General features: G+C 37.9%; 1 protein-coding gene across 1 annotated transcript; it reads left to right on the top strand.

Annotated features, from left to right (window-relative positions):
* The first annotated feature begins 2207 nt into the window (after positions 1-2207).
* Positions 2208-9000, top strand: LOC122414603 (alpha-(1,3)-fucosyltransferase C-like). Its single transcript, XM_043426033.1, has 3 exons — positions 2208-3414; positions 6395-6713; positions 7863-9000. The coding sequence occupies exons 1-3, from the start codon at positions 2823-2825 to the stop codon at positions 8212-8214; spliced, it is 1263 nt and encodes a 420-aa protein (XP_043281968.1). The 5' UTR covers positions 2208-2822; the 3' UTR covers positions 8215-9000.
* Positions 9001-10068: the final 1068 nt, after the last annotated feature.

The following is a 10068-nucleotide window of genomic DNA, read 5'->3' as shown; positions in this document are numbered from 1 at the left end:
TGCTCCCCTGTCTCGAGAATATTATTGTTTTCGTGGATGAAAATCAAATTGAATAAACAACAAATGAAAAGTGCGATTGTTTCTGACGGGGAAGAGCGTTTGTGGCGGTGTGAAATGAACATTTTATCCCCGTACGAATTTCATGCACTGAGCTCTCTGCTATACTGATTAATTGATGAACTTTATGCTAATCGTGAAACTGCTATTTGTTTACTCGTCATTATTGGCTCGAGCGAAAAGGAGACGGGATCGATGCTTTTCCTGTTATTAATCCGATTGCGTGGGTGTGGGCTTTGACGTAATTCGTAGAATTTCTCAATATCAAATGTGACCTCGTTTTAAGAGAAAAAAAACCACGAATTTGGAGTACTCGGTAATTATAATATTATGTAATCGAATGTACCTTCGTTTATGACGCTCGAGCGTTATTCATTTGTAGGGTATCAAAGTGAAATAAACGGGTTTACCAATCGGATTGTATCAACCTTTATATTTTCGACAGTGTGGGAATATTAATCGTTATTATTCGGCGGGCGTTAAGTTCAATTAAATTTGAGTTCCCAAATGACACGACGGAAAACTGAAAACAGAGATTAAGGGGCGGGGGGATTCAATGAAAATAGTGAGTGCAACGGAGAGCCGGAGGAAAAGAAAGAGAGAAAGGGAAAGAGAGATCAATATCGATACACGGAAGTATTGGTTGATGTGCCTGCCGAACACACTCTCGATAACAGTTTATGGTGATGGTGAAGCATCGGAGATCGACATTGGTCGTTAAAAGCATATACTAACCAAATAGTTTGCTGTGTATGCACGATGAAGGTATAAATCGATGGCTCAAAATTGAAAAAACTCGCATATCGAGTATCCATCAGCAAAGATTTAACGTCCTCATGACGCATTGATGTGTTCAGCATAAAAATGATAAAGTACATTTAAATATGGTTGTGATATAGTTACTGCTGGAGGCTCAATAATTTTGACGTTCTCCTCAGAATTACATCGTAACGTTGCATTGTTTTCAGTATTGAAATCATTTTTAAGAGTCTCATTACAGATGCTTTTATTGATCACCAATCCATGTGTCTGAAGGAATGAAAGTAGTTTTTTATTTTATGGGAAATATTGCTCTGGAAGAATGCGATTCGCTGGTCAACCGACTTCGTAACTGATGCAGAAACGCCCAGTTTTTATTCTCTTATCGGTAAAATATGAAACGGATCGATCGATGGCACGTTAGCAGTAAATAACGATAGCTGTAGATAATGGGAATTCAAAGTTTTTTTCTACATGAGGAGGAAAATTTTAACACGCAATCGCGTGATTCGTAACCAATGACTCATGTTGAGGGCATGCAGAGTCATGAAGCGTTTGAAGAAAATTGTCGTCATTGATGCTTTTATTTTTAAATTGAGGTTAATTTATAATTTTTGCTGATTATATTATTGTCGGCGCTCTTTTGTGCCATGCACGATTTTTTTAATGGAAAAATGATTTTAAAGCTATTTTTCACAGTTGAGCACTGTTGCATCTGTTGATATCGTCGACTGATAAGCTCTAAAACGAATTTTATCTTTACACGCCTCTCGTGACGACTATCTCCTGCCAGAATGGAAAGATCTGTCGCGAAACAGTTCCGAAGTTCTTGCGAAAGCGAAATGTTTCGTTGCCACTAAAAAATGTTATGAAAATTGTGGCCACGCCTTTCGGCTACGATCGTTCTATACCAAGGTCCAATAACCATGAGAAAACAATTGATCGTTCACTGCAATCGCAGATTCCTAAAAAATCATGAAATCGAAGAGAAATTAACCGCTTGAAAACGATCGATTTGTCGTCCGATGCGGTGGAATTTTCGACTCGTGAAAAACTTTCCAAACCACCTTCAGCCTTTTTCCCACAAATTATCAAAAACGAAAAAAGTAGTTTGATGACGAGGCATCAGTGCAATGTTCACCTTTTTTATCACCAAAAAATTGAGCTACGAAATAATCAAAATTGAGCTGCGAAATGTGGGCATATGAAAAATCTAATTTTGCTTATGTAATGCTGTTGCGCAAACAACGCGACGTCTCAGCAGCCAGGTATCCGTTATTGATAATGTGAAGAGAAGAAGGAGGGGGACAAGGAAAAGTGAAATAGACAGCGGAGAGGGGAAAGCGTGGCAGGCAGAGTAGGCACTATCTCGACTGTTTATTTCAGTATCGTGTCCAACGTTCGTCGTAGACTTATTAAGTACGACTCATCATGCAAGAAAGAGGTGCAAATGTAACAGTGTTGTCAGTAATAATATCGTACGGCTCGCATGTTATCTGTGTTTGCAAACTTTCACTTGAATGGCTTCGACAGTGGATTAGTATGTCGCCGACGATCGCGAAAGCTGTAAGCGCCACCAGGTTCATTCGGTTCTCTCAACGATCAGTTGCACCTTCTAGTCAAAGAGTTTTCAGTTAAAGTTTTTCGACAAAAGTGAATTTTTTTGATAGTCAGAAGAAAATTAATAACGGGGAATCTGAAATCGAATGATCGAAGGAAGGATAAAAATCGACGCAGAAGGACGATAAACATGCGGGCTTTTGGGAGGCTCTGCTGTGCGTGGATTTTTGTCGATCGTTACAGTGATTAGTGAGCGTACAAAGCAGGCACTTAACAGCGATAAGGAGCTGCACAGTGTGCATCATTTCGTGGGACAATAAAAAAAAAAAAAATATTTCAATTTTCATTTAGTGCTTCATGAGTTTGGACCGAAAGTAGAAGTGGTTAGGCGAAAGAAATAAGTGAGAAAAAGGATTGTGTCGAATTGAAGAAATTTTTTAAACAGTATGGGAAAATATGAACGATTTCAGCGATGGTGGCTGTTCGTCAGTGTCACGGGGGTAGCCTTGATTTATATGTTGTTCAACATTTTTTACGATCGTAATCTAGACGCGTGGCGTTTGGAGAGATTGAAATTTTCATTCGGGACGGAATATTTGTCCGGTTCTAGGAACGGGACGACGAAAAAGATTTTGTTTTGGAACACGATGTGGAGTAACACTACTTTTTACTTTGGCGAAGGTGACGTTTTCCACGATTGTCCAAACGTTCAAAACTGTTGGGCCACCCACGATCGTTCGGTGATAAACGTCGAGGAATTCGACGCCGTTTTGTTCCACGGGAGTGAATTGGATTCAAATGATTTACCGGCTAGCCGACGGGATAGTCAAATTTACGTTTTTGTCAATCTTGAGAGCCCCGCTTATCGGCCAATCACCCATTCGCAATTCGAACATCACTTTTTCAATGCCACTATGACGTATCGACTTGACAGCGATGTTGTATGGCCTTATGCTGATGTTCGAAGAATCGATGACAATAGTGTCGTCGCACCCAACCTTGAAACGCTTTGGAATCCGAAACTCGATGAATCAACGGGTATATTTGTTATTGAAGTATTCTTTTGGTATAGCAATAACTGCTGGGAAATAGCTTGGAATAATAATAATCGATAGTAAATTCATTTAATTCAATAACAAATTAATATAATTTATTATTAAATTCAATAAAAAATAATTCAACAATAAATAAATAACGAATGAACTAATTTAAGGTATAATTGGATGGATAGCTCGACCAAAAGTGATATCTGATTGGAATTTCCGTACTTCGTGATGCAATAAAAATCTGAAAAAATTCAACAACATTTGAAAAACTATGAACAACAATTATCAATTATAATATTGACAAAAAGTTAATGACAAATTGTTTAAACAATTAATTATTCAATCATTTTGCGGTGACCTATTGTTTTTTTTTTTTTTCAGAATTTTCGTGGATTTTTGAAATTTCTTGAAAAAGTTTTGAAAAAAATTTTTTAAAATTTGAATTTTGGATATGTTTTAGAAGACATATTTACCATCAGTTTTGAGAAGTCTCAAGGTTACTGGATCAAAAATGTACAAATAGAGCCACTTAAAAAATTTAAAAAAGGGAATTAAAATTAAAAATTAAAAAATTCACGAAAATTTTGAAAAAAATCATGAGCATTCAGAAAAATGCGCACATTCGATTCGTAAAAAAAAACAAGGGTTTACTGTAAAATTGCTAAAGAATTATTTATTTAAACAATTTATTAATAACTTTTGGGCAATATTATTATTGATAATTGTAGTTCATAACTTGCCAAATGTTGCTGAATTTTTTCAGATTTTCATTGCATCACGAAGTACGGAAATTTCGATCAGGTACAATTTATCGGCTGGGCTATCCATCCAGTAATACCTTAATAGTGTAATAATTTTTGAAAATGACCTACGAAGCTGCAAAACTCTTGAAGGAACTCAGTTCGTGATTGTTGACATTAACCTCTAGACACCACACTCCCTTTGAGGTCACACACTCGCCACACTGGTGCAAATTTGCACTCGGACTTTTCAAAGCGTTTTTATTTCAGTCATGAATGTATGGATTAATCTTACGAGACTTTTCAGGGGTAACAATTCCTTAGTAATCGATTTCGATAATTAAAAAAATTGAAAAATACAATTTTATTATAAAAAAATGGGCAAATTGAAGAAAAAAATTTTGAAGTTCTAGACACTTGAAATTTTCGTGGATGCAAATTTGCACTAGTGTGCTGTCTACGGGTTAACAGACCTGTAAAATTCATTCATTCGTATACTCGTTCCCAAGGAACTTTCTTCCAATCATTTTGCATGATCGACCTAAACGTTCAATATCAAAACCTGGTAAAAAGACTCTGTGAAACATATGTTCGAAGTTGAAATGAAAAATCTCACTTGAATTTTCATACGCGGTAAAAGCCGGAAGACTCGTTCTGAACTCAAGTGGTATGGGAAACTAATAGTTCTCGTCACTTCACTGAAAATAGAAAGGAGAATGTAACACTGTTCCAAATATATGACACATTTATCTATCGTATGCTAAACGCTCCAAGTGTGACGTACGAGTGTCTTTATGCCTTGTTGTCACGCCTGATTTCGCAGCGCATCGAGTGGGATTTAAAGTTTCATTTTCCTTAACAACAGAGTTTTCGAAGGGTTAAGGTAATCGAAAAAAGATTTGCGGAGTTCGTATCTCAATAATTAGCTCCATAATTACAAATTTTAAGCGAACGAAAAAAATAGAAAAATCGAGATGATTCTTTCGTTCTCCAACTGATATAGTCAAATTAAATTCCATGGATTTCTATGCTTTTATGAAACCAATAAGAGCCTGATCCAATGTAAAACTTGCGATCCCTCAGGGACAGAAAAACGTTGTAATTATTTTATTTTTATAGGGCAATAATTTCCGGCTTTTATTGCGTGTTTGTTTTAGAGCGGGTACTTAAAAAATGCCTGCATCATCGTTCTTCGTGGGCAAGACAGAAAGTATTTTAAGCGCTATCATTATATTAAAAATCGATCAATTTCAAAAAATAAGTAACACGTCATTTTAATAATTGCGAGAATAAATTTTAATCGTTTCTTTGATCATGCAAAAGAGCAAAAAAGTTCAGTTGCTTTTTTGAATCACAAGTAATGCATGATCTTCCTTAAAGTAGAGATTGAAGTTGGTTGCTTTAAGTGGACTGTACTTTATCAGCGGTTTCAGAATTCCTGTCCTCGTCTATTTATAACATAATTGAAGTTCTCGTGTATCAAATACGGAAGCGATTTTTCCGAACGAAATGTGCGAGACTCCCGATGTCTCTCGGCCTGAATTGCAAACGCAAGTGCAGAGTTTTGGCCCGAAGCCATGAAACGCGTCGTCTATCCAACACGAACTTTCGTGCTACGTTTTATTAGGCTATAAAGGGAGATATTCATTCAATCTATTTTATGTAAGGGAGATTGGGACTTCTTGACACACGTTTCGTATTTCAATTTTTATCTTTGTTGCCGAATCATCAAACGCTTCTCCACCTTCAAAGTATATTTTTCCGTTCGATTACTTTCGAAAAAACGGCCCAACTTCTTCCTCGATCCTTCATTTCATCGGTTTCAATCGATTATTCCCCTCGATTTCATTCAAATTTTCTGGAACAAATCGAGGTTTGATAAGAAATCTAATTTCCTATCTCGAACTTCAATAAAACGAAAGAGCCCGATTTTCATTTTACGATTCATCGGAGCTCTCCGTCACTCTCATTTTTTCGTTGAAAAAAAGTCACGTCAGTGAAAAACTAATGAACATTTACCAACGATTCATATTTGCATTTGAACAGTTTCGTATTCGCATTTTTCAGAATTGGCTAAACAAAGTCGAAATGATGTTTTCAATGAATTCATTCAGCCACGAGATTTTTCCCTGTAAACAATAAATTGAAAAATCCAATAAAATAATGTCGACTCAACATCGTTATGGCGAGGATCGAAGTTTGTAATTTTCCCTGCAATTTCTTTGTTCGTAGATCCGAACGATACGAGGACAGATAAAAGCATGGATAACGAGTCTGAGTTAATAAAGACTAGAAGAAAAAAGACAAAACCTGCGGTCTGGTTCGTGAGCAATTGTGCATCGAAAAGCGGACGTGAGGGATACGCGAATGAGCTTGCGAAGCACGTGGAAGTCGATATTTACGGAAAATGCAGCAGGGAGGTACGATGCGCCAAGGAGGCCAGACGAGACTGCTTTCGTGAAGTTGTCGAGCCTGATTACTACTTCTATCTGTCGTTTGAAAATAGCATGTGCCAAGATTACGTGACCGAGAAGCTTTGGAACGCATTGAAGTAAGATGATTTTATCAACATTTACATATCGAACTAGCGTTTACGGTCAACTCGTTGATGTTAAGCCTGCGTTTCTTTCTAATAAAATTGTCTCACTATTTAAACTGAAATTAGTTATGAAGGGAATCAATTGTGGTCTGACGCGTTCGTTGAAACGTCGATCAGCGTGATCGATCAATCGTCATTCGTGTTGGATGAGTTGATCGATGAATTATCATTTTTGTTATTGCAACTTGTTAAAATTCACTTTTATTCGATCGAAACCGTTTTCGTGCTACAATTCTTTTTCTGCTATTGAACCGAGCAATTGGGTCAATGAAATATTATTAACTCGCATACTGCGATGATACGATGGTCTTGATACGATGTAGAATCAGCAGGCTTGACTGCGTATGTATTAATTTGATTAATCGAGACTCGAATTTTTTCGGTGTTTGTTTTATAGAAATTTTTTTATGATAATCGAAAAATGGTGTATCGAAATTTCCACGGGAGTGATACGAAAGAAAAGTTTTTCGAGATAATTGGATTTCGAAAGGAATTGTAAATTCATTATTTTTTTGTACCCTAAGAGTAAAATAAGTTCTGAGAGCATTGACCTGGCATCGATTTGTCCATAAAAATTAAATGTCCTCGAAATGTCGTTTGTCTGTCGATCGTAAAGTAGGAAGGAAAAAAAAGGAAGATTCGATCGTTGGTGCGTTTAGTTATGAGTTCGTGTGCAACGAGAGCACACCCGGTCGTGCAAACAAATAGGTACGTGCTGGCCACACAGGCCGCGATAAATTTTCCCGATCTCCGCCGGGAAGTTGCGCATACAGTAGTTTTGTCAGGATCGTCGAGAGCCAATTTGTTTTCCGCAGGGAGAGAGACACGCAAAAAGAGGTAGAAACAAAAGCGAGGAAGGAGCGCTCGGCGAGATCGTTATTCAGGCAGGAGATCTGCAATTATTAATAAACATTGTAAAAACGAATGTATCGATGCTTGTAGAGAGTATTTAGGTTCACTGAATCTCTCCATTGATTGTTTTTATTGGACACTTTTAATGCGATTGATCAAGAGATAAATCAATTAGTTGAGGCGCGAAAACTGGTGCAAGAAGGCAAGATAGGGAGAGCAACAGATTTAAGAATTGCTTCTTACTTTCAGGTACAACGTGGTGCCCATTGTTTACGGTGGTGCTGATTACACGCGCTTCGTTCCCCCGGGGTCCTCCATAAACGCTTTGGACTTTGAGAGCCCGAAGGCATTGGCAAATTATCTCAAAAGACTGATCGCCGAGCCGAGGGAGTACAACGAGTACTTCGAGTGGAAGAAAACTTACAAAATTGTTAACTCGAACAGTCGCGTTATTTGTCAACTGTGTCAATATTTACACGAAAACAAACAAAAAAAATCTTATTCGTCATTATCGGATTGGTATGCAACGGACAAATGTTCGTTGTCAGAGAAATTGAAAAAATTTCAATACCTGACGAGTCAAGTGTTGAAGTATCGGTAACGATGAACGATTAATCGAAGTCATTCGTTGATTGACAGTACGAATAATAATCTAGGCCATCGTTTTTTTTTCGAGTTTAACACCATTTGGGTCTACGAGACCCAAAAATTTCCTTCGCTATTTATTAACGAAATCCGCAATCGATTAATATAATCGATACATAGAAAAATAAAATAATAAAACAAATTTGATTGAACGTACGGAAATTCAAATGTCAAGGAAGCCAGTGGAAGAATTCTACTTGCCTCACGTTACATCGAATGAATCCCAGGAAGTGACTGGAGCTGGTACGAATTCAAGTATATTTTGCTGCAACAGAAACTTCTCTGATATCTGAGAATTGTAATGTTCTTTTCGTTGTATTTCCATATTCGAATTATTTCACGTAATGCAGTGGCAAAAGAAAAAAAAGAGATTGAACCTCCGACTCTGAAAATTGTTCGGAGTTTAATGTTAAACATCCACAGAGTTAACGATGGAAAACAAAAAGACCAGAAGGAAGCACCGAAAAATGTAGAGAAATACGATCTCGACGGGTTTGATGATTATTTCGCATTTTCGTTTCCGAGAACCGGAAATAGAGTGTTCGTCGAAAGAGAGTAAACGATTTTTCCTTATTTTCCGACTGCAAACGTGGGTCGTTGGCTCAACGCACTCGAGAAAATTTGAAAAATTTCATGCTGCTCTTCGAAATATTTATTTTGAAGGACCACTTGTAAAGTTATTGAAAATTTAATTTTTCCATACATTTTTTCTTCAATAAAGCCGAAGATTGGCGAGCCAAAAGTTTTCCTGTTCGAACACAAACGACCCATGTTCGGAGCGTTCCTCACATAATGTGGCTGGTGCGACTAGTGAGTTTTAACCTAAATTAACAAGAAATAGTCAACTGTCATACGTATGACGAATAATCGCGATAATCGAGTGGAATGAACCGATCAGGCGTCGTCTTCCCGATGTAATTTCTTAGCAAACTTTCTGCGGGACATTTCCCCTTGATATTTCGTTGAAAAATAAAACATTCCGGCCACTAAAAACGTTTGTTCCACCGGGTGTGTGTACACAAGAGGGAGAAAAGAGCCCGAGTAAAGACGAGACGCCATTTTTCACGCGGCAAACATTAATCAAGAGTTGCTACGAAGCGGCCCACTCGCCTGTCCGCGTTTATTCTCTTGCTCGAGCGGCGTGTCTTTCTTCCTTTATTTCGAGAGTGTGTATAATACCCGAGGCCTTTTTGTTGTGGACAAAACGCGAGAGAAGCACGTCTTTCGTAGCCACTATGCGGTGCAACTGCGCGGGCATGATGCGAGCATGTTTTCTTGCGGAGCTCGAAAGCTCCCGACGGTTGCCTCGATTTACACTCTGTAACGAATATATATCCCGAGGGTCATACGATTAAACCTTGGTTCAACAAGAATCTGGCATCTTCTGTACTGGAACAGAAGCAAACTTTTCCTGAATCGATCTTTTCTAACACCGGCCATTTCTCTTTCCTGCTGGCTCCTCGTTCGGGCGTCAAGAAAACTTTGAATTTCATTATCACAGGCATAATCCCACGTACTCCGGGAGCCAACTTCGCGCTGATTAATAACGATAAGATTAAAACCTTAAAACAACTCATAAATACGTTGTGTAGGAACAACAACGAGAAAGACTACAAAAACTGAGACGTTTTAGAAAATTCGTAAGTTTGCTGCTCGAGTTTCGTCCTCGTCGTTGCGTCCACGGAGATGAATTATAACGGTGAGGAAAAAAGAGGCTTGCAACTATCCGCACGACGATCCATTTTTGTCGTTGAGCTATTGTAACCTGGTTTTTTCATCCGGATCGAGTAAGTTGGATCTTCAATGCCGA

Source organism: Venturia canescens, chromosome 8 (assembly GCF_019457755.1).
Source record: "Venturia canescens isolate UGA chromosome 8, ASM1945775v1, whole genome shotgun sequence".
In the NCBI taxonomy this organism is placed as follows: Eukaryota; Metazoa; Arthropoda; class Insecta; order Hymenoptera; family Ichneumonidae; genus Venturia; species Venturia canescens.
This window is presented reverse-complemented; position numbering and strand designations above follow the sequence as displayed.

Coding starts and splice junctions, on each gene's coding strand:
- LOC122414603 (XM_043426033.1), top strand. CDS start 2,823: ATGGGAAAATATGAACGATTTCAGCGATGGTGGCTGTTCGTCAGTGTC. Junction 3,415..6,394: donor GAAACTCGATGAATCAACGG/GTATATTTGTTA, acceptor CTTTGTTCGTAG/ATCCGAACGATACGAGGACA. Junction 6,714..7,862: donor AAGCTTTGGAACGCATTGAA/GTAAGATGATTT, acceptor TCTTACTTTCAG/GTACAACGTGGTGCCCATTG.